Source organism: Equus caballus, chromosome 3 (genome assembly GCF_041296265.1).
Source record: "Equus caballus isolate H_3958 breed thoroughbred chromosome 3, TB-T2T, whole genome shotgun sequence".
Taxonomy (NCBI): Eukaryota; Metazoa; Chordata; class Mammalia; order Perissodactyla; family Equidae; genus Equus; species Equus caballus.
This window is the reverse complement of record NC_091686.1, coordinates 50,072,620-50,097,949: the sequence shown is the minus strand read 5'-3', so window position 1 is coordinate 50,097,949 and position 25,330 is coordinate 50,072,620. Positions and strand designations below refer to the sequence as shown.

At 37.4% G+C, this 25,330-nt stretch overlaps 1 protein-coding gene across 18 annotated transcripts in view; it reads left to right on the top strand.

Annotated features, from left to right (window-relative positions):
- PDLIM5 (PDZ and LIM domain 5) overlaps window positions 1-25,330 on the top strand; it is a 196,673-nt gene that overhangs the window by 41,179 nt on the left and 130,164 nt on the right. For all 18 annotated transcript variants that reach the window (XM_023637708.2, XM_070262248.1, XM_023637711.2 and 15 more), the window contains one exon: window positions 18,632-18,783. In XM_023637708.2, the coding sequence (XP_023493476.2) occupies window positions 18,632-18,783 (152 nt within the window). The remainder of the gene's footprint in view (window positions 1-18,631; window positions 18,784-25,330) is intronic.

Below are 25,330 nucleotides of genomic sequence, written 5' to 3'. Positions count from 1 at the left end.
CTGAGTGTACATTATTTTACCCATGGTGTGAAGAAATTTGTAGGATAAATTTCCAGAGGTAGCATTGCTGCATCAAAAATTATATATATGCATTTTTAACTTTAATATATTGCCAAATTGTCCACCAGTCCTGTGGGAGCGCCTGCTTCCCACACCCTGGCCATGTGCTGTTAGCACATTTGTACTTTAGCTCTCCGATAGGGGAAAGGTAATCTTAGTGTTTAGATACTTTTCATTTGTTTTAAGAACATACATTTCCTTTTGTGTGGAAAACTCTTTTAATATAAAAACCTGGTACATAGAGAATCTAGAAGTGATAGTACTTTGACAGTGGTGACTATTTGTACCTGACTAACTCAAAGTATAATTTTTTTCTTGAATAAGTTACCGTACCTGTCAGCAAAATGAGCTCCTTTCAAGAGCATCTAAAACCTTATAAGAATATTTGCAAAGTTGTGATTTTATTAATGTCTGTGAGTTCTTTCATTAACTTTCAGCCAAAGGGACATGTGTAAACACACTTAACTTTTTAATAGACCTTCCAAACTAGGGGATCAATATCCATAATATCCAGCCTCAGGAAGTTTTACGTAAGTAATTCATACATTTTCTTTTTACAATGGGGAATTGAAGGCTGAGTAAAAAGAGGAAGAACACAAAAGAAGTATAAAAAGGGGCAGAAAAGATGTTTTGAGTATTCAGGCCTTCCTGTGTCATAAAATAAGCTACAGCAACTGAAATGATATTTATTTTTAACGTTTTATTTACTTAAAGTTTTTATTTACTCTTACTAGTTTTTAAAATATAGGATATAAAGAAGAACATTTTTAAGGTTGGCCGTAATCACATTGTCTCATCTCTCTGGTAATTCCCGTTGACACTTAGAAAAAAATGTTTTTCTAAATTTCTAAAAATTTTGTAGGTCTTTCAAATATCATGATGTTTAAGGCACGGAAAGTGGTCTTTGATGTTCTGATATAGTGTTATTGAGAGTGTTGTCCATAGCATGGTCAGTTTGTCATAACTTAAGTTCTGAAATTAAGAGTATTTGGAAATTTTATAGCAATTTGACCCAGTAGTTTTATGTCTGTTGAATCTAATAATAAAAATTAGGGGTTTCTATTTTATGTATTTTAAAAATTAATTTTTCTGGTAATTTTGTTTTTGTAGTTTTACTAAAGTATTGGTCTGAAACAGATAGGAGACATGAAACAACTGGTTCACAGGCGCTCTGAGAAGCCGTGCTGTCTGTGACTGCCTCGCTCAGCCGTATGTGAGCTGCTCCATCCTCTTCCATCAAGGGCGAGCAGGGAAGATCCTCCACCGAAGTGAAAATGTGGGGCGGAAGTCGGGTGACAGCCGGGCTTGAAGGCAGGACTGGGCAGGCGGCTGCTCTCCTCCCCAGGGAGCCTGTGCCGGGGTTTGGAATAAGATTAGTTCCATAGAACTGCAGGGGTTTTGAATGGAGATAGGAGATTCCGGGCTCCGTCCTTTCCTGCCACTTTCCCTCTCTTCCTTTACTTCCTCTTTCCTATTTCCCCTTCCCCCTGCCCCTCTCTCTCTTCCTTTTTGGTCTAAATGGTTAGAAAAATTTGACTGAGAGTTGGCTCAGAGTTTGACTGACTGGCAGTTTAGAGTTAAACTTTCAGGGCGAGAGATTTCCCTCCTGGTTATCAGCCTAGTTTATCTAAGTAGGAGGAACAGATCGATGGGGCTTAGGGAATAAACTGTTCAAGAATAAAACGTGTGCATTAGGCTGCAGGGTGCAGTGTTATCTCAGGAGGACGAGTGGCAGATGACGTGTGGTGGGAGGGCAGCCCAGCTGGTGGTCACGAGGCGGACCTTGGAATCATACTGCCTGGGTTCCAGCCCCAGTGCTGTGACCTTCCAGGTCTGTGACTTTAGACTGGTAGCTTAAGCTCTCTCTGCCTTCGTTTCCTCACTTATAAGTTGGGAATGCTGGCACTTCCTCTGCAGCGTTTTTGTGAGGTTAAATGAGTTAATACACGTAAGACATCTAACTCTCCACAATGTGGTTTTCCCTTTCCTCCTCCTCTTCTCCGTTATTAGCATCAAGCCTGTACCAGGTAGCATGTAGAAATAGATACCTTTGTGGGCGTTGCTGCTGGTGTCGGTACTAGCCAAATATTTTACAGGAGGGGCACATTGAAAGTTTTACTGTTGTTTTTTAAATCAGCAAACAGAAATTTGTGATATCTTTTTTCAAGATTGGAGATACTGGATGTTGGGTATTTCTTAAATTATTTACTGTATCCCCATGGAACCGACAATCACAAAACAGAGGCATAAAAAGATAAATTGTGAGAGTGGCAAGACATTTTAGATTATGTGGTTCAAACTGGTGCCCCCCCCCCCCCCACTTTTTTTCTTAAACATCTGAACAAGTTCAGGACAGAAGATAACTTTGAAAATAACTATCTTGAATGTTAATTCAGTATTTAAATGATCACTACAGAGGATTCCTTAAACTCTTTAGCAAGTAGAATTTTTTTTTTTCTTGAGGAAGATTTCCCTTGAGCTAACATATGTTGCCAATCTTCTTTTTTGTATGTGAGCTGCCACCGCAGCATGGCCACTGGCAGACGAGTGGTGTAGGTCCCTGCCTGGGAACTGAACCTGGGCCACCGAAGCAGAGCATGTTGATCTTAACCACTAGGCCACCGGGGCTGGCCCTAGCTGGTAGAATTTTTAATTGAGTAATATGGATATTTTTCACTAATCTCTTCGAAACTAATATTGTTTTATTATAGCCTTTCACCATGTAGGAGGACAATGTTTTTGACGGTGTAACTTCACATTGGGACAAGAATAGCAGTATTATTGTCCAGGTCATGCGTGAATTTATTTTAGAGATCTGCCAAGCCTCTCCTCCTAGGTGTTTGTGTCTGCCACTTGGCCACCAGAAGGAATTCTTTTATTGCCAATTAAACCACCCAATCTCTGATGAGTGTCCGGTTTTAAAGGCCCAGACGTGTGATTGCCTGTACCAGCTCGCCACCTGAGACTTGCTTTGTATCTATCCAACGCACAGGAAAGGCCACTGGAACATCTAACCCCAGACCTCCCAGAGCTCTCCCCCTTTTATATCCTCACTCTCTTTTGCTTGTTTCTCACTCTATTTTTGCTGTGAGCTCCTAAAATGCAGGTCGTGATATTGGCTGTCTAATATTCTAACTTAACGTGAGAGTTCATATTTATTACATGCAAAATGATAGGAAAATTGTGTTTAGTTGCACAATCTTTTTATTCCTGTTTGGAATGATTGCTATTACATCTTTATGGGACAGTTTACATATCCTGTGTAGAGATAATTTTCAGTACCCTGAATAATCAGAATTCTGTCTGGCCTGGGAGACCTCCTGCTCTCTTGTCTCTTCCATTTACCAGTGTCATCGCAGTTTAGCAGAAAGTTATTTTAGTATTGTCTTTTGAACCTATGTTTATTATTTATTTTAATAATATAAATCCAGTTACTCTGAACTCTAGCTACACTGAAACTCATTTTTCATTTTACGGCATTTGCTACAGTAAAGCAAAAATGTTTGCAGTCTCATTGAAATGCCTGTGCTGTGTGATGAGGATCAGAACTTCGTGGTTGCATTACTCTCATGGAGAAAGACCATTTACTGTGTGTAACTGAAATTGTGTAATGGTTTTCTTGTGTCTGGTCGTTTACTGACCAGTAATTTGTTGGATACTTACTCTATTCCTCATTTTCAGATTCATATCATCTCCTGTACAGTACCCATGGCATGTGACTGTCTGCCTTCTGCTTAGACTTACCCAGGAATAGGAATCTCATTACTTTGCAAGGAAACTATTTAATTTCTGGAATGTTCTGAATGTTTTCAAGCCCTTAACTGAGCTGAGAATTGAAATCTTTCTTTCTGGAACTTGTACCCATGGACCTTAGTTCCTGCCTCGAGGATTATTAGACTCAGACTTTCTAAAGCGGAATCTCTTGTAATGAGTCTCCATAGTCTGTACTTTTAACAAGCGCCCTGAGAGATTTTGCTCAGCCAGCTGTGGGAATCACTGCTTTGTAAAACACAGTAATTCTAGTCCACTGTTATATTATACACTCAGTCTTTTCAACACTGTCCATTTTTAAGTAATTCCTGGTATGATATAACTTCTGGATCTTTTACTGTTCTGACTGTGGTTTTTGCTCTGGTACTGCATTACACATAATATTCCTCATATGGTCTAAACATACAGAATACAGTGGGACTAACACTTTCCCTAATGTGGATAGTACTTTTTTTTTTTTAATGCGATCTAAGACTATATTACTACTTAAAAATAATTTTTAAAAAAGCCCAACAAACTCTTACACTCTTGACTCATGGGGATAAGGTACATAGCTTTCTAAAATCTCCCTGATTTTATTTTTGTGGGCTCTTCATCAAGCCTTCCAAGTCCTATTGAATTAGAATTTCTCTTTGAGTAATTTGCTTTTGAATCTAAAAACTGGGTTGTAGATTTATTGCTGTATGTTGTGGATCTTCAAGTCAATAAAAAGCTTTTAAGTTTTTCTTCCATGGCCCAGCGTATCCTCTCTTTTCTACCCTGTTTTTTGACATCTACAAATTGATATACATACCTCCTAAGTCTATAAAAAGTTGTTGGAAATAAATACTGATCAGCTCCAACAAATGGAGCTTGTGTTACTGATTTCTTGTGATTGTGGAGTAATTATCAAGTGAAAATCAAGAAAGGAGATTTCATACATTTAATCAAATATCTAAAGATAGTTTTAGATTTGGGAGTGAAGAAAATAAATATGGTAAAAACTCCCTTTCAATTAGGGCTGGGTCATATCTGCCAGTTTTTTGCATTTGGGGTGTTTTACATAGCTTCAAGGAGAGAAGTTTTTGGTTTACAAATCACTTTGGTAGGGCAGAATGCCTCCCTCTCTCCTCCCTTGTGTCTTCCAAACAAAATAAAATATAATGAAACAAAAACAACACTTATATGAAAAAGTCTTTACTCTTGAAGCTTGCTATAATTCCTCAGAGAATTCTCAGTAAAATTTTATGTTTCTATTTCATTGGTTTTGTGCCAGAACAATTTTTAGTTCATGAAGTGTGCTGCATGTGATTGAAAAATGTGTTGCAAGGAGTGTATTTCTTCCCTGAGTGTTTCTGAGCAGGTGGACATCACCTGTGAGTGCCCTGGTCTCTAGTTTATGTCTATAATGTTGAACAGTGAGGTTGGAGAACTCACGGGCTAGTTAGGGGCTTTTACTCCTGGAATAAATTTTCTAATTCAAGTAATATTTTAATATTGTATATTATTTTGCACCTTGCTTGGAAGCTGAGAAAATGACTTGTAATAATTTCCAGCAGAGAATAATAACTAAGCTAAGTGGAGAGTTACTACATAGATTTTCTTGGAAATGTATTCTTAATGTTTAACTTTTTGAGCAGTTGTTTGCATATATCAAGGTAATGTTAAGGCAGAATGTTAATTCACCTGTGAGATAGAAGAGAAAATGTAGCATTTTTCATTTGTTATCTGGTCTTTGTCATTTTACATGTAGAAGTGGAAGGTTTTGTAAAAAGAGAGAGTAGAGAAGTGCCTAGCATAGTGCCTGGCATGTAGTGAGTACTCAATAAATGGTAGGTAGTCTTATAAATATTATCTGTTAATTACACATGCTTTGAACAATTAAAAAAATATGTAACTCTGTTACCTCCCCCTTTCTGCCCCACCACACACACTCCCACACACAGCCTATGAGTTCGTATGTATCATGTACTTATTAACCATTTACTGAAAGAATGGAACCCATGTCAACTACTTTAACATAAGTCAAATTCTTAAGTAAAACGTTGTTCTCTTGTCAATCACTAATGATCAACACTTGGTAGTACTGATAATTTCTGACTTACGCAAGGAAAGCTCTGAATAAATCCTAGATTTATCTGTAACTTCTGCTAGTAAATTCTTGTTTTCTCGAAAAATAATGGCTTTAGTCTTATCCTTGTATTTGAGTGACTCTGAGCTATTACGCTGAAGGGAGGAGGTGGTTTGATCAAAGTGCTGATGTCCTGAGTGGGAAATACAGTGAAGGCGAAACAGGAGACAGTTTGCTTCAGATGTATTCTAGCAGGCAAACCAAAATCTTAGCGCCTCTGCTGCCTCACTCCCAGCCCTGTGTAGACTTTGCACAACCGGGAGCAGTGACATTGCTTAATAGACTTGCCCTAACTGCTGTCAGCACTCTGCCCCCTGCCAAATCTAGTGTTACCCAGAGCTCAGAAACATATGGTGCACCAACTGCACTGGAACAAGAATCATTCAGTGTTGCTCCAGTCTCTTTTAGTTTAAAAAAAGAAAAAAAATAGTGGCACTGACGTAAGAACATTTCCATTCCATTTCTAGCTGCTGTTTGCAATTGTGTGTTTGTTTTCTGTGGAGGGAGTGAAACATCTAGAGAAGATCAGTGTTTTGTGACTAGAGACCAGAGTGCTAGAAGTGATCTACCAACATTTGGTACTAATTTGATAAAAGCCAATTGTGCAGGCTAGATTCTTGGGCTGAGGAAATAAACCTGGGACTGCAAGAAAAGGTACAGGAGACCTTTAAGGATATTGACCTAAACAAAGAGAGCTGGAAGGAAAAGGATCCCTAGGATATTTTTTTGCTCAACAAATCCCAAGCAGGATAAATAAAATAATTCCATATCTGGAAACATTAATTCCTTGGGTCCAAGTGTTGGTGCGTCTTGGTTCTGAAAGGCTACAAATGTACCAAAAAAAGCCAAGGCCATGCTTCTTGGGACAGGAATGGAGTGAAGACTTAGGCATCCTCTTTAAGGGATGAGAGAAGTCCATGGTAGAAAAAGCCCTAAAAAGAATCAGGAGTTGACAAGCATGGATCTCCTTCTTGGAAACAGTATGGCATCTGAGAGTCATACTTATATAATGGAAGCAGTCTGTTCTAAGCAGTGACGTTTTTAAGGAGACCACTCTAGTTGATGTGGAAGCAGCTTGTAAACTTAGATTTTTCAGGAGTTGTTTATTGTCCCATCCTCTGCCCTCTGTTATATGGCTTTGGGCAAGCTGGCCAGCCTGGGCTCTCAGGTTCCCTGTCACTTTCTCCCTAATGTAGGCACCCTTAGCTACTTGCCATTCCCTGGAAATGGCAGTACTTTCATACCATCCTGTCTTTCACATGCTTTCTGTTTTTGCGTAGAGCACATGCATCTCTCCTGTTTTGTTTCTGCAAATTCCAACCCATATTTCAGCACTCAGGGCAATCATCGTTATCTCTGAGAACCTTCTTCATGCCACCTCGGTATATTAGTCACTCCAGTCTTGTGTTATTGATAACTTTTGTAAGTTTCCTTATTGCTCTGTAGTGTCCCAGAGTGTCCTTTACCCTTACTTGCCCCTCTGCCTGGAATGCTTTCCCTCCAGATAGTTGCATAGCTCTTTCTCTTACTTCATTTTGGTCTCTGTTTAAATGTCACCTCCCTGGGAAGTCTTCCCTGACTACTCTACTTTAAAAGACCGTCTCCTGACATTTTCTATCCCCTTTCTCTGTTATATTTTTCTTCTGTAATACTTACTACTTCCTGATATTTTACTATTTATCTGTATGTTTATTTGTTGATTGTCTTTTTCCTCCTGAGTGAATTTAAGTTCCGTGAGGGCAAGGGCCTCATTTTGTTCATTCTTGTATCACCATGCCTAGAACAGCCTGACACATAGTAGACACTTGGCAAGTATTTGTTAAATGATGGGATAAATGAATATTTGCTTTCCCCATTAGCGTAATAATTCATCCTTATAGTTAGCATCTGGTCTGTCCGTAATCGCTTGGTAAATGTATGATGAACGAATGAATGCATAATTCAGTATTAAGTACCAGAGGGCTCAACTGCTACCGATGGAAAGGAGATTCTCATCCTTTACACTACTACATCTGAAAAGAAAACATCATCTGGGGTCTGCAAAGTAGATAAGCTAGATTCTCTTCTTTTCTAGTTAGCTCTGAAACCCAGCCTTTTGGGTTTCTAATGCTGATATGGTTTTAGACTTTTGAAAAGCACCCATGTTTGCCATTTTAATGTTTTGTAATAGAGAAATAAGAATAATAAATATGAAGTAATTGGAGAATAATGCAAAATTTATTTTAGTGCCCAAGCGAGTAATGAATACTAATTGTAATGACTGTTTAGACTAATGAGAGATTGTGAAGTCTGTGTAAATATTTATTATGGTTTAGAGTTGAAAGCGACCCTAGAACATCTGATCCCGCTCTCTTGGACAGCTGAGCAGGCTGAGGCCAGAGATGTAAATGACCTCCCCAAGGTCACAGGATTTGTTAGTGGTAGAGCTAGAATTACCCTCAGGTTTCCTTTGTAATACTAAGGACTGCAAGGGTCTGGATAACAGACGCTTTCATACACAGTTTGCAGAATTACAAATGGCTACAAATATTCTTGTTGGCAGTCTAGTGTCATGGATCAAAAATGTAACGTGCATACCTTTTTAGAAACCTTTTCTAAAGAAAAAGTCAGATGAGTGTGCCAAAATAAATGTATACTATCATTCATCACTTTAACATAAGAGCAAAAAAAAATGGAAATGAGTTAAATTATTAAATAATAGCCTATTTATTAAATACCTTTAATTTCCAGTGTGGTAACTGATCAGATGTTTATTGTGTGTGATATTTAAGTCCGTGTATGATGGGCCTAAAGAGAAATAACATGTATGGTCATTGCCTAGATGTAGTCATTGCCTTGAAGGATCATCCTTGTTGGTCTGCAAACCAGCAAACTGGTGGTTACAGTTTGAGATGAAATAAGGACAGAAATGAAGAGTAAGTATCTAGAACCTTCTGTAGTTTGACAGAGTGATTTTATGTCTGTTTAATCTGATGATAAAAATTTGATCTTATATTTTGTATGGTTTCTTTAAATTTTGTTTTTCCAGTAATTTATCTTTATTATAGATTACAGAAGAATTGGTATATGGCCAGATAGGGAGAAAAAAACTTTCCCCACAGATGGTGTCTTTTGCTGTGTGGATAATTTGTGGAGCACTGCTTTGTGGAAGTTGCATGCACATGTGCAAAGTGAACTAGCATCAAACAGTAGGTGAGGGAGAGGTCCTGCCTGCTCTTGTCTGCGTGGTCTCAGAATTCCATGTTGAATTAGTGCCGTATTGGATAGACCCTTATTAAATGCTAGTGATTTACAGTGCGAAGATTTTTAAAGTTTTTTAAAAGCAAGTCCTTGTTTTTTTAAGCTACACTTATGTCATTAGCATGTGAAATCGTGGTTTTGCACCACTTTGAATAAATGTTAATTCTGCTTTGAGTTCTTAAATTTTCTTAATGCTGATGGATTTTTTTGTTTTGAAATATCTTTAGCTTGTGGGTTTTGAAGGCCTTGTGGGTTTCTCCCCTGTCATAGAAGTATGCTGGCACTGGTGGTTTAAGAACCACACTTTGAGAAATACTGTTCTAAGGTTTCATTAAATCATTAGTTCTTAACATTTTTTTGGTCATAAATGCCTTTGAGAATTTGGGGAAAGCTATGGACTGACTCAATGGAAAAAACATGCATACTTGCACATAATTTGCATATAATTTCAGGGAATTCTTCTCATCGGTGAACAGAACCTAGTGAGGAGGGAGGGTTGAAATGTGTGAATTTCAGTGTTAATGTGTTCCCAGGTAGACTAGGAATTGACTACTTCGTTTTTAACCTTTATAGCTATCTGTGACATTTACCATTTTCCTTATTATTGAGTGAACTACATAGAAACACTAATTTCTCTGTAATTAACAAATGTGTTACCTTTTGCGATGTTTCTAGATGTGCACTTTTTTCGCTAACCACCATACTTTTCATATTTCTGGTATAATCATATTCACACATTAACATTAACATTAACAACAAAGCACATTAAATCTCTGGGCTTAAACACATACAGCTTACTAGAAAATGAGTGTTGTGTGGCATCTTAATAGTGAATGCGAGTTTAAGATGGCATATTTCTATTTTTATTAGGATGCTGGTAGAGAAGAACAAAGATGTTATTTCAGTAGAGAAGGACTCATCCTGGGAAATACATTTAGGCTAATAAAACAAACAGTATGAGCAGAAGCCCTGTGTTTGAATGAGGCGGCTTGGTGACTACATAAGGAAAGAGGCATAATCGCCCTCTCACTTCCGGTTGGTTTTGTAAGGCATAGTGACACATACTTTGAGGTATTCTCCTCATTGCTGCCATATAAGGTGTATTCCCAGACTTTTGGGGAAAATTGATTACAGTTTGACTCATAAGCCAAAAAGTGAGGCCCATAGTTAAAGTAACCAGTGCTCTCATGAGTCAGGATTTTACAGATTTCCTCACAGAGACACGTCAGTTATTGCTTATTTTATCCCCCCATTCTAACCTACAAAAAGCCAAATCCTTTTATTTCACAGAGAAGGGAATTAAAATGAATCCAAAGTGGGCTCAGATTTTAAAGGGGCATGTTGACATTAGACATCCAGGCCAGAGATGGCATTTTATAGGTAACTGGGTAGCGTTTACAGGCTGGTCAAGGCGCCAAAAGGCCGTAACAATAAATAGGACAGGACAGGACAACGTTAAGTACAGAGTGTGATATTGTAGGGCGGACTCATAAGCACTGGAGCGATAGTAAATAAATTGGGACTTGCAAAAAGCCTTACAGGTTATGTTTGAAAAAAAAATCACTTCTCAAATGTTCTTTAGTTCTGCTCACTTTAGTGGCTAAAAACTCCACCGCTTTTGTTTATTTGTGATATTTGGTGGTGATTGAGTTCACTCATCATTCATCAGGAAAACAAGTTCTGTGAGCTCTCTATTTTGGTGTAATGCTCATACATTCTTAGTGCTTTGGGTGGGTGGTGGTGCAAAAAGTCACATTCATGGTATTCTGGAAAGTATGTGGTAGATAAATACCTAAGAACTTGCAACCATAAGCTCATACGTCTGGATTCGAATTTTTTGTTTTACACTAGGTACTAGAAAATACATTTTAAAGCAAAATTAAGATTGCCCATTAATTGTTTCTTAAAATAAGACTTTTGTCAGTGCTTTCCTCTGCCTCAAGAAAATCCTGTTGGTTAAATTAATATTTTATTAGTATATTTCTCCAAATTTTGGTAATGGCACTGTTAGAAAAACAACAGCTTTTATTTTCCCATGGTTTAGTTCCCATGGTTTTTGGACTTGGGAAGTTTCTGTTAGTGTTTCTTCTGTCGCTGTCATATTTATATGTTCCTTTTCTGCATTTACTAAGTCTGGTGGCATTCCTGTCATACCCATGGTGTTAGGGTCACACATTTCCAAGCACTCCATATTTGTTAAAAATATGTAGAAGGCTGGAAACTTGCTCATTGCTAGTGGCTTGCTATGTAGCTACCTGTCTCCTACTTCTTACCTGTAGTGTATATTTGGATAATTAACCAAAGTAAACGTCTTTTGAATCAACGTAAGTTGTTCGTAGTAAACATCTATTAGAATAGTGTTATCTATATTATAAAAAGATCTCTGTAATATACTTGGGCATATATATTTTCAATAAATCATTTCTATTGCTGACATCTGTTTTCTGAGGTTTGGCTGGCTTACTTCCAAGAGAAGGCAAATAGAGAATATGTGTGCATATTGAGAATTCCCTATGATTTGGAAGGGCACTTTTCATTAGAGAATTCTAACAGTACAGGAGTCACTATGGCTAAATATTTCCCCTCTTATGGAAAAGCTTAGGGCAACATAGTATCTGTATTAAACTATCATTTTAAGGAGAAATCTTAGGCAGTTAGACTTACTTAAAGTGAGATCTGCCATATTGGGTTCTAACTTTTAAAAGTGAAAGTTCCATAATGCTTTCATTGATTTTTGTTTGTTTTTTGCTATGAGTTCAATAATTGGTTTGTTTCTGGGATGTGCTCTTAAGAGGTTAACAACTAGTCTAACAGGTATATCTCTAACTCCTTATCAATCCCAAATAAGATAAATGGATAAGCTAAAATATGGATAAGATAAATTTTCTATTTAGTGCATTTTGAGATCTAAGTGTTATGCTATCTTGAGATCTAATATTTTATTTTCAGTGCAGTTTCATAAAAATGTAGGGCAACTTTTCTCTTTTGTTAAAAAGTTTTAAGAAGAAATGCTGCTGGAACCACGCATTTTTACAGAAGCTAAGCATTTGGAGGAAGTTCAGTTATAAATTTTATTTGAGTACAATAAAGTTAATGACAGGTTTAATGACACAAGTATTACTTTGAGTTAATTGGCTCTAAATCGTAGTTATTAATTGTAGTCATTTAGGTTCTTTTAGTTATTCAAAACAAAGTATAAAATCTTCTTCCTTCTACAATTAATTACTTTGATGTTTTGTTCAATTTAAACATTATTCTGTGCATGTGCTCGTGGATGTGCAACACACCCAGAGACAAGGTCTGGATCTAGCTTGCCACACCTGGCATAGATACCTCGTGACCTTTTCATCCCTCATGGTCTTGGTTCCCTATTCTGCCTTCTGTACCAGGACCCTCCTTTGTTCCCCTTGCTGTGTGTGCTCTTGTTTTCTTTCCTTCCTGTCCTTCCCTGACCCCCAAATCAAGGCTTCTTCACCAACATCACTGTGTTGATTCTTATCCTTTGGCCTCTTGGTGCAGTGGCAACACCTGACTGTCCTGGGAAGTGGTGATGTGAGGTCCCTATCCTGTGGGAATGGAGTTTGGAGAATTCACACTTAGTGGGGAGCAGCGAAGGAGGACGCGGTGAGCTGGAGTTGTGCTTCTGTGGCACAGTGAGCTGTACTGCTCAGGGAGGGGAAAGTTTATTAGGGAGGCAGAGGGAAGAGAATGAGTGAAGGAGAGGTGTTTAATTTTCGTTTAAGGAGAGAAGGGAAAAGCCAGAAGGTCTGACTGAAAAGCTGTCCATGAGGGCCCTGTAGGTCCCTCAAATAGGTGTCCCATGTGAATTGGTGGCATAGTATAATTATAGTAATAATAATAGTTAACATTTGCAGTGCCTTGTGTGCTATGTGCTGTGCTGGTGTTTTATGTGATATGCTTAACAGCTCTGTGAGGCACATGGAGTTGCTGTCCCCATTTTCAAGGAGAGCTAGCTGAAGCTTAGCGAGGCCTAGTATTCACGTCACACGATTAGTAGATGGCAGAGCATGACTATGAACTCGTGTTTGCCTAACGTCAAGGCCTCTGCCCAGCACTGTGTTCTTAGTTGCTGTGTGGATGTACGCAAATCGGTTAATCCCTTTGAAGCTTTTTTCCCCATCAGACTAAAACTACCTGATGGTGATAAAGAGCGATAAAGGGCCTTCCAAAGTCCCTGACTGACTGTTGATGCTCAGTAAATAGTCCTAATTACTGTTTCTCAGTTATTTCTTTCTGAGGGCAGAAAAAGACAATGTGAGAGGAGCTACCCCTCAAAAATGACTGGAGAAATTTTACTTTTGGGAATTTCATAGTCAAAGTGAGATAGGGGAAGCCCAAGTCTATAATGCCCTTTTCCCTTAAATCCTCCCTGACACCACACACACACACACACACACACACACACACACGTACACAGAGTCTACCCGTCTGCTTACTGAAGACTGGATTTCACACACACACACACACACACACACACACACACACACACACACACACACACACACACACACACAGAGTCTACTGTCTGCTTACTGAAGACCAGACTTCCTTTTCAAGAGAAAACTTCTTGTAATCTGTGATTTTAGATAAAAGGGTTAAAATGCCTCCATAGGGGTTTTACTCCAAGGACAGGTGATTGATATTAGATCCTTTCTTATCTAAGTTAATGGAGAGGCTCAGTAAAGATACCATTCTTTTGAAGAGCATACACTTGTCCTACTTTACCTTCATTTCTGCAACAGTAAACAGAGGCTCAAAAGTAGTTCCAACATGTGCATCCATGTATGCTTGCAACTTACGTGAGACCACAAAGTGGTGTTTTTAAAGAAGCATGCAGCTGCTATTAAGTTTATGGAAAAGTGGACAACAGTACTGAAAAGCGTATTTAAAGATCAAAGGAGAAGCACTTGCTTGTGATTAATTTGATTTCTACTGACCTTGACCCAAGAGCCTCCCAAAACCGCTTCCTTCCTACACATTGTGCATTTGTGAAATACACACACACTTATGGCTGCCATATAATATGTCCAAGATTTGATGATGACAGAAAGTTATTACTGCTTCAAACAAATGCAAGCTATTTAGACTTGCAAAAACAAAGGAAAAAATGAACTATGCAAATAACGAATGACCTTGTAGTCTTTCCTTAGCTGCTCACAATTCATAATAATGCTACATCCTACCCAATTAAGGGGAAAAAGACGTTTCTCTTTCTCCTGAGAGGATGGCTTGAGGAAGTGGTTCTGGGGATAAAGGAAGCTCATAGGAGTGTTCAGTGAGACGCCACCTTTAACAAGTCTTCAATTTGTTTCTATGCGTTGGAACTTTCTCACTATACATACAAGATTAGTTCAGGCTCTTCATGCTCTTTAAATTGTGTGAGTAGAAAGCCTGAGTCTTGAATGATAAAGACGATTAGAGATTTAGAAAAGATCTTAATGTCAAAAACCCAAGACAGTTAATATTACTAAGCTCAAAAAACTGTAGACAAAAAGGAGTTTTGACAGTTTAAATAATATGAAAGATTGTTCAAATAATATGAAAGATGGCAATCCGCATTCATTTCCATTTCTGAGGATTGAGAAAGGGTTGAGATTAAATATAATTAAGCCCTTCATAACACTTGTTAGAGAAAGTTACCAAAGGGAGTAGTGACATCTTTTGGGGAATCCTAGGAAAAATATATTACTAACTATCCAAAATGGGTGTGCATATTCTATTGGAAATGTGGTTTGATTTTTGATGTTATTTAGGTCAGTTCAGCCTAATGATTAATTGAAGATTCTCATTTTCACATTAGAATCTATTTTTCTCTCTTTGGTGAATTAAGTGTATTTCTACTAGAATTTAGCATATTAAACTGATGTCCTGATTTGTTGATTTCTTATTTTCTGTGGTTTAATCAGATATTTTTCTAATACCTACAATATTCAAGGCTCTCGGAGAAGAGCAAATTATGAAACATGTTCCCTGACCTTATGGAGCTTGTTTTGAAATTGGAAACAGGTAGGTAACAAATTATAGCTAGTTTGTATCTCAGGTTTTAGTTTTATTCTACGTTGTAGGAAGCAGATGGTATTTGAAGTTTTTTCACCCTCATTTTATAAATAGTTGATATGATTGGAATTCTCCAGTGTGAAGTGGTAGTAGGGCCACCGTTATGGAAATGTGAAGATGGAGGAAAGACGGAGGACTATGGAGAGTTGAATATGGATGGTAGGGAGGTCTTTAGAAAACTCTTGCTGTAGGCAGTAGGCAAGATCAAGGTGACAGATGGTCATGGACTAGCATGGGGGAGGAAAGGAAAGACCGACAAAATTTAGTAATTTTCCTAGATGTGGTACCCAAGGAAGAGGCAAAATTCACAGAGGCTGTAAGATTTCTGTGCTCCACGATCTGAAAATAAGGTGGCAGTTAGAGTAAAAGCAGTCCTGAAAAGATAGGTCATTCTGAGAATTTGGTTTGAATATACTGAGATCATAGGAGCTCAGAGTCTAGTAAGCAGCTGGAACAAAGGAGTAACAACAGTTTAATCTCATTATGACATTGGATTTGATTAGATTATTTTCTTTCTACATTGTTCATTGCCTTGATATTACTGCTGGACTGGAAGTATTTAAATTGCTTTTGTTGGAACATGTAGACAAATGCCCACAGGTTTCAGTGTTGTGTGGTAAGGCTAATTTATGTGAGGAGTGGTGAGGTGATTTAGCTGTGTTCTATTCTATTTCTGTTTTTTTTTAATGCTTGCCCTTCTTGGCTAAAAGAAAATCTAGGATAAATTATGTTTATACTTTGTCTCATTATCAGGATTCAACTTTCACTTCATTTGCTCATTTTAGTAGGGAATGGATGACCCTTTGCCCTGCCAACAGTCTTTCAGACTGCTTCTTATTTTAGGTTTAGATCTGTACCTTTTTGCAGATAGCTCACAGATAGATAAACTTTTAAACTGGAGGGGACCTCAGAAGGCCTTTGAGATCATCTAATACAGCCCCCACATTGCTCAGATTAGGGATCTGAGGTCAAGGGAATAGTAATAACAGTGACCTTTATTGAGCTCATGTCTCACTTGATCATTCTAACAGCCCCATAAATAAGTCCCATAGGAGGTGGGGGCGTTGCTGGCTTACTAACTGTTTCCTTTGTAAATGTCCTTCACAATTTAAATAATTTAGTTCAGTGTAGAGAAGAACAATTATAATACTTCTGTTGTCAAATGATTTCTTTAATATTTAATAAAAAATAAATACTAATTATTAAAAGGCTGTTCACACCTATTATTTAATATAGTAAAACCATACAGTAGTTATCATTTTTGAAGACTTTTTTCTTACTCCCAAACACACGCATAAACGTTGCTTTTATATTTTAGTGAATATATCTGTCTATACAGTATTTTACAAATATACTTAACAAAGTTCTATCTTAATTATTTTCTTCTTGATCCTGTGATCCTGAAATCTGATTCATTTAATTTTCATTGAATTTTGGAACTACTTTGTCAACTGTTTAATGTATAATAAAAGTTGTGTGTATGTGTACATATATATATATATGCATATATAATAGCTATGTTGATAAATTTGATATGAGTTAAATTTTGATCTGTTTTGTTACTCTGGAAATTTCTTTAGTGTCAACATTTCATTAATTTTTCTTACCTTTAAGTGTCTGGGGAGCTGAGAGGAATTGTTCTGTTATTTTGTTTCTATTAGTACAAAGATGAAAACAAAATCACTATATACTGTGTATGTGATAGAGAATATTTCACTTGAAAGGTGTGAAATCTTTTTTTATACTTTGTGTCTGTTAGACTTTACATTTCCTTGCTCAAATAGATACTTTTTCTTAGTACTAATTTCAAGAACTATGTCAATCACTTGATAGCTACATGTTAAAATGAACTGTTTCAATTTATGTTAATTTTAGTTTTTCGTAATTTCACAGTTTAAAACAAACCATAGATTTGCCCGTATTGAATAATAAATACACAGCATCCACTCATTCAGCTTGTATTTCGTGAAGGTCTGTAGTGTGTCAGGCACACGTCCAGCATTAGGGTGTGGTAGGCAGGAAACAGACATGGGCCCTGCCTCCACGGATCTAGCTGTCAATACTGTTTTATTGATTTTAGATCCAAATACTTGTTCTTGTGTACTAAGAATTTGACAACCGATAGTAATCAAAACCTAACTGCACTTACAATATCTATTGTATTTATTGCTTTGCTTCCAGATTATGAATTCCAGCACTCAGTACTTTTCAGTTTGCCGAGGGATATTTTTTTTTGATTAACAAGTGATTTTAATAAAATGTTCTCCAGGATATTTAGTTTTTTAAAAGTTGTAGTACAATATCCATATCATAAAAGTTAACCATTCTAACCATCTTTAAGTTTTCACTAAGTTGCTTTAAGTACATTTACAATGTTGTGCAATCATCACCACTATCCATTTTCAGAATTTTTCCGTCATCTCTAATAGAAACTCTGTATACAATCTTTAGTTTTAAGTATTAGAAGAATATTGGTTATTTTCTTCGTTTCTTTTTTTGGGCCTCATCTCACTGTCTTCCATCAACCCAATATTCAGTGTGATCTGCTTGTACTTGGTGAATTCTGAGCTTGTCATTTGAATTAGAACGGTTTCTTTTTATTTGTACTTTTCCATTTTTTTAGGTATCTCTTAAAATTGCATCATCTTTCATTTTACTGCAATTTTATATTTGCTTATTTTGGAGCAATGAAAAGATACATGTGGAGTTTGAGGGAGATCTAACTAAATAATGTAAACACATAGAACATTTTGTAGAGAAGGCAGGGAAGACTGGGGATTAAAGCCTGTGGTACACACAAAGTCTGACAGTCTCAGTTCCCTTCCCCTTCCGCTCAGTGCCTGGAGCAGGAGGCACATCCAGTGTAAAAGGTACTTTGACCTGTGATACAGAATCACTCAGTCCCCCAAACGCTGGATGTCAACAGGAAGAAGTGTTCAGTGGGTCCTCCATCTGTATTACTCTTTGTGTTCAAACAAAAGTAAAGCTGTTTAAAGAGTTTTAAAAATTATTTCTAAAGGAGTGTTAAATACCCTATTCAGATTACATTCCTTTTCTGCTGAAACGTTTCCTTGACTTCTTCATTCATGACAGTCACACACTACTGTTACACAGTAAAGAAATGGAGGAATTATCAGGGAACCTTTTTCAGAAAATTATTTTAGATTTTTAGAGAGCAAATAAGAATTTAAGAAAATAAACATGAAAGTCATTTGAATTTTAACTTTATAAGCAAGATAATTTTTATTACTTTGTCTAATGGTATATTTATATACTTTTCCTTCAAAATAAGGAAAAGTGTAATTTTCATTTATGTTTATTATTGTTTATTTTTTAAAGAGTGACACTTCTAAAGAAATCTCTTTATTACAGCTAAAGGATGGCGGCAAAGCATCCCAGGCGAACGTAAGAATAGGCGATGTGGTTCTCAGCATTGATGGAATAAGTGCTCAAGGAATGACTCATCTCGAAGCCCAGAACAAGATTAAGGGCTGTACAGGCTCTTTGAATATGACTCTGCAAAGGTAAATTGCTTTCTGTTTGGCTTTGAGAGAGAAAACAACACTGAGGAATGTGTTTTTGTGCGTCTGACTCATGGTGTTAACTAAGAAGCAGTTTCTGCTGCCATTATTTCAGGTAGATAAATAAAAAATAGAATGGCTCTTAAATTGGGTAATGAAGCAGAACGAGAATTGGTGAAAGCTTTTGGATTATGCATTGACATACTCATAAAAATTGTGTGTAGAGTTTTAGAGAATTTAAGAATTCCTGAAATTTCTCAGTGGAGCACAGACTAAGGATTCTTATTATAGGGTAAAACTCTTGACCTTAATATTCTGGGCAGTATATTAGATGGTATTCTTTTAAAGTATGGTTTGGCTTTTCTTTTCCTTTTTTTTCCCTGAGGAAGATTCACCCTGAGCTAACATCTGCTGCCAGTCTTCCTTTTTTTGTATGTGAGCTGCTGCCACAGCATGGCCACTGACAGACGAGTGGTGTAGGTCCGTGCCTGGGAACCAAACCTGGGCCACCAAAGTGGAGTGCACAGAACTTGACCACTAGACCATTGGTGCTGGCCCTGATTTCGCTTTTCTTAGTATGCCTTTTGCCCATTTTTTCCTAGATAGAAAAATAATTTTGTAATATACTTATTTGAAGTCCAGATTTTGTGAACTTACTGTTTTTTTAAAGTTACTCTGGCCTCAGTTATAAAATAGCTAATCATCTCATTGCTTATACTGCATCAGGGATTTTGAGCATCCCAACATTTGACCTGCATTGAAATCACTTGGATCCCTTGTTAAAAATACTGATAGGAGTCAGAACATCTGGAAGTAAGGATGAAGAAGTATATTTTAATATGGTCCCTGTGATTATTATGAATTATGAAGTGAGAACCTCTTCAGTATCTTGGTCTGAGGGGAAGGGAGGAGAAGGAGGGAATGGATGGAGGGTGCCTGAATGATAGCTCTGAACTTCAGGTTGTAAGGAAGGTTCATTCCCTGGGTGGTTATGGAGGGTTGTAAGGAAGTTTGTTTTTTGCTGATTACAAAAGTGTTCTCTGTTCTATAAAATTTGGAAAACACCATTTTTTCTTGCAAAATATCTCATGGTCTTGCGTAAGTTATCATGTGTGTTGTAAATCTTTAATAGGGGAATAACACATGGTACTTTCCAAATATATTTGGCTATTGAACCTTTTTTTTTGGAGTATTTCCTGGGACTATTTAAAGGATATATACATGGTAAATTATATGTACTTGTCTGCAGGACAAGTGGTCTTAAAAAAGTTTTTATGGGGCCTGGCCCTGTTGCCAAGTGGTTAAAGTTCCACATAGTCTGCTTCAGTGGCCCAGGTTCACTGGTCTGGATCCTGGGTGTGGATCTGTTCTGCTCATCAGCCATGCTGTGGAGCCATCCCACATACAAAAAAGTAGAGGAGGATTGGCATGGATGTTAGCTCAGGGCTAATCTTCCTCAGGAAAAAAACAAAAAAAATTTTATGAACTTAGACTTACTTTGATGTGTCATGACTTTCTTACCAGTTTCCTTTTTTGGGTATTTTTCTTTTTGTAGGAGAAATTACTTTCAGTAGGTCTGTTGTATTGAAGGTTATGTGTGTTTAAATTTTGATAGCTATTAGCTATACTTTTTAACGCGTATATGAGTAATCAGTGAAAAAAGTAACCATACTAAAAAGTTTTATTTCGATAGTATCCTTTCTGTTCTATATATTGAGACACATAACTAAAAATTAAGTGAAAGTAGTCATTTTTATTTATAGGCATTTTTACTAAGTATGAATTTTGAAAGGGAACCAAGTCAAGAAGCTTAACTTGTCTCAGATATTGACAAAACAAAACAAATACAGATGATTATGGGCAATTTCTCAAATTCTGAAGCTGAAAGTTTCTAGAGGGTCTAAGCTCTTTTCCTGGACCATATATTGTTTCTTTCACACCAGCCTACTTGTTTTTACATTGTGCGCCCTATTTTATGACCCAGGACCCAGTATCTTAGTTTCTATTGAAAACACTTCTGGGTCCCCTAAGAATAGATGAAAACCAAATGTTACCTTATTTGGATGCATTTCCTATTTAAGTAATCTGCTACTGACTCTAATAAAGATTCTTTAAAGCTGCTTAGAAAATCTAATAAACCAACTTGTTATAAACATTTGGGGATGCTACTTAATCTTGTCTTCATATTTCTGAATACAGATATTCAGGGACCCAACATGTGAGAGAATTTTAGAGTCCTGTTATTATTCATTGTAATTCTGCTCAAGTTTTTGAACACTTCTTGTGTTAAAAAATGTCAGCCTGAAAAGAGATTTGCGTTGAAGAGAATTCATGGTATACAGTTGACAATGCTACTGAAAAAAATACTTTTTTTTGCCTTTTAAGAAAAAATAAAACTTTGAAGAGTTATCTTCATTTCTTTTCTATACTAAGGCCATTCTCTTCCTAAGTTCTGTTTCTTTCTCATATCAAAGCAAATATTTTTCTTTCACTTATTTCTGAATTCGAACCACGGTGTCCAACCAAACTGCTCTGCATTCTCCTTCCAAACTGAGTGAGTTACAACAGTACTTTCTCTGTGTTCTTTTCTTCATAACATGGACTTTTCTTCATGAATATGTAGTACTTTCCTTTACAGACTACAGACTTGTCTTAGTCGGGTTTGCCTAGAAGCAGAACCTGAGATGGGATTCATGGGCAAGTGATATATGCAGGGAGTTCTTTCAAATGTTTCTTACAAGGGAGTGAGTGAAGCAGGATTGGGAAGAAGAAACTGAGATGAGCAAAGATGTGGTTTCAGGGATGTCTAGCCTCAGCTTGATCCAGGAGGGAACTTGGGAACAAAATTGTACCACAGAGTCTATCTTGCCTTGAGGCAAAGGAACTGGGCTTTTGTCCTGGCTTCCCTGCATTTATTAGTCGTTGTCCACCAGCTGTCCTGAAAGAATGTGTGTGTGTGTGTGTGTGTGTGTGTGTGTGTTTATGCAGGGGAAGGCTAGGAGGTAGTTTCTGTTGCTTCCACAGAAGGTTGCTGTTGTGAACCATTAACAGCGATGCAGAGAGCACCTCGGGGATGGGTGTACCAAACGAGCAGAAGGGTTCTAGAGGACCCAGGCAGGGCACCACCTGCATGTGCTGTGTCATTCCATCCAGATTTGAGTCCTCTGCTTGGAGGATGAGGCTCTCTGTGACTTAGGCCCACTCAGATTGTCTTCTCCAGATCATCACACTCATCACTGAACGCCATGTATCCATTTAAGGCATGTTTCTTACCGTCCCACATGCCTTTATGTCCTCTCATGAAATTTGCTTCATCTGGAATGCCTACCCACCTCCCAGTACATGACTCCACATCGACAAACCTCATATCAAACCTCATCCTGCCCACAGTCTTTTCTTACTGTTGCAGCTCATTTATTTCTTTTCACCTCTGAACTCCATGACAGGTTTATACCATGCGATTCAGCGTTTAATTATACTCTGGGTATAACCGTGAATAACAATGCAGGTTCTGTGAGTCACATACAAATAAACCTAATTAGTTAATAATCATACCTAATACTGTCTATGTAATTAACTAATTACTCCATGTATATTAGTTCTCTTTTTCTAGCTAGACTCCTTGAAAGCAAAGATTATGTTTTTTGCGCTATTTGTATTTGACATCTTTTGTAGTTTTGTGTTTTTAGTATCTAATAAACATTTAATGGATACTAGCATTATTTCCCAAACTTGGAATCATTTATTTATTCCACAAATAATTTTTAGGCTCTCACTGTGTGCCAGGCACTGTCGTAGGTGCTGGGGACATAGGAGTGAACAGACAGACAGAAGCCCCTACCCTCATAGTGCTGGCCTTGTAGTAAGTGGAGACGGACAATGAACAAGTAAGGAAAAACCTGTAGGATATCACATGGCCGTAAGTGTTATGGGGAAAAATAAAGCATATAAGGGAGATAGGGAGTCCAGCGGTGGAAAATAGCAAATTAAAATGGAGTGGTCAGGGGCTGGCCCTGTTGCTTAATGGTTAAGTTTGGCGCGCTCTGCTTTGGTGACCTGGGTTTGGTTCCCGGGCACAGCCCTACACCACTTGTTGCCAGCCGTGCTGTGGTGGCAACCTAGATAGAAAATAGAGGAAGATTGGCACAGATGTTAGCTCAGGGCAAGTCTTCTCAGCAAAAAAATAAAAAATAAAAAATGAATAAAATGGAGTGATCAGGAAAGCCTTAGTGAGCAGGTTATTGGATTTGGGTCTTGAGTGTCCCAGGCAAACGGAAGAGCTGGTGCGGTGGTCTGTCAGGGAGGCCAGTGTGTCTGGAGCAGATGAGTAAGGGCAGAAGTGAGGTCAGAGGTAGATTTTTAGGGCCTTGTGGATCACTGTAAGAAATCAAATTGAGTTGTCCTGGACCTATAAGAAATTGTGAGAAAGGATTGGAGGGTTAGAACTGCTTGGCCGATGTACAGGAGGGTTTGGGAGAGAAGGGACTCCGTTATTGGGAAGAGGGGCTGGAGGATGGAGCAGACCCAGGCTCTCTCCAGTGTGGACAGGGCGGCGCTGCCCTTTCCTCTAGGCTGTAGACACCCTGGGTGACTACCGTGGCTGCTCGGTTCTGCTCCCTCCACACAGGAATCCCCAGGCACGAATGTGAAAGAGAAAACCCACATTTGTTTTTGAGATGAAAGTTACCAGCAGTTTTGCTTTGTGAACTTTTTTTGCATTAGGTATTATTGTTATGTATCTGTTAAAAAAAAAAAATATATATATATATATTTATATTTAATTGATCTCTCCTTTAGGTCCAACTGCAATATCCTAGAATAGGATTTAGATAAGAAAAAGTGGGATAAAGGTACTCACATGGTTAAGGTTATTTTGCAACTGTTTTTTCTAACTAGTCTAAGTTGGAGGTATATAGTAAAGCAGGTGTATTATCTCTCTGTGATATCCTAAAAAAGAAGACTTGACTCGCTCTATTCTGGGTATCCTAATGAATATAGAGTTGTGGAAGATTTCATTTTGATTTGTCTTTTATCCTTGGAACAGATTGGAAAATTGTTTTTTCTGCAGCTGGAACTGATTCTAAGAGTACTGCAAGTGGACAATGAAAATTTCTATTTAAAATTATTTTTCCTCTTGGGGAAATTAGGCAAATAGCAGTGTGCTTATTTTTAAATATCAAATGCATTTTGCCTATGCTTTTGATCCAAGTCAAAGTGGATCATTTTTTAAATTACATTATTCAGCTAATAAAAGGAAAATTACTTTCTACAGCTTTGATGTCTGTTAACTTTATTAATTGTATTAGAGTTGGATTCCGTGAATAAGATTTTTAACTATTTCATTTTCTTTCAGTAATTCAATTCTCTCCACAACATAGATAAACTTATTACTAACTTACTGTATGAATTGGGGCAAGTCACTAAACTTCTGGGTCCTAATTTTCTTGACGGTAAAATGAGGTCATGGGTGATTTCTAAGTTGCCTTAAATTCTGGTTCTTGTTCTGGTTTTTCAGCTTGAAATGGCTAAGTTCCCTTGAGCTTGTTGTTAGATCAAACTAACTTAAGCTTGCTTATTTTGGCTGAGAGAATCAGGAAATTGGACTTTCTTCTTTGGAGTTATCTTAAACTGTGCCAGCTTGGCTAAGTGACTTGTACTGCTCTGCTGACTTTAAGGTGAAAGGTAGGTCAGATGGATATTCAAACAGCATTTAATCATTAAAAGATATTTTATATGTTTGTCCTTATTTTATATTTTTGAATTAATCCTCTTGGAATCGCAGAGAATATCTATATAGCTTTTCTAATCTTGCTTGTTTTTTACCATTCAGGTAGTGGCACATCTGTGTTTTGTTTTGTTTGTTTTGTTCCTTAGACTTCATTTAGTGTATAACTTGTTATGATTGGAAGTGAAAGATCTAGAACGATTGAGTTTTGAAAAATATTGATGTACTCTCTTTTTGACTCCCTCCTCTTCCTCATCCTTCAAACAACAAAAAATTGTCGGAGATCCAGTAACTACTACTAGTGAATGACGGATTGGAATAATTTAAGTTACAAGAAAAAAGAAAAAGCGGCTTTTGTATCAGACTGAAGCTATTAGCTATCTTTTGTTTCATTTTAGCAGATTGCTTAACATCCGTTTACTGTTAGCTTTATGGGTTCAACTCTAGTCTTCTTTTCACTAATAGCATAGGAATAGGAAGTATTTTTTTTTAATCAAAGTTTCCAGTTTCCTGTCTGGGATATTTCAATTCATGTGAATTAAAAGACATTTAGTTCGATTATCTTTTCTTTTAATTGGAGTTGCATATTATCCCATTTCAGGTGACTTTTTTCCCCTTGGTATTTCACATGCTTTTCTAATGTCTGTTTTGCAATTTAGGCGTCCCTGTTTTTTGTTTGCTTGTTTGTTTGTGTTGGTTTTAGTTTTATTTTTTGATTCTTAGATTGAAGGATGACTATTTTCAGGACTGAATCTGATTGCATTTCCTGCATCATTAAAATAAGAAGCACCACTTAGGAAAGGGAAGGAGGACAAGCATGCGTTG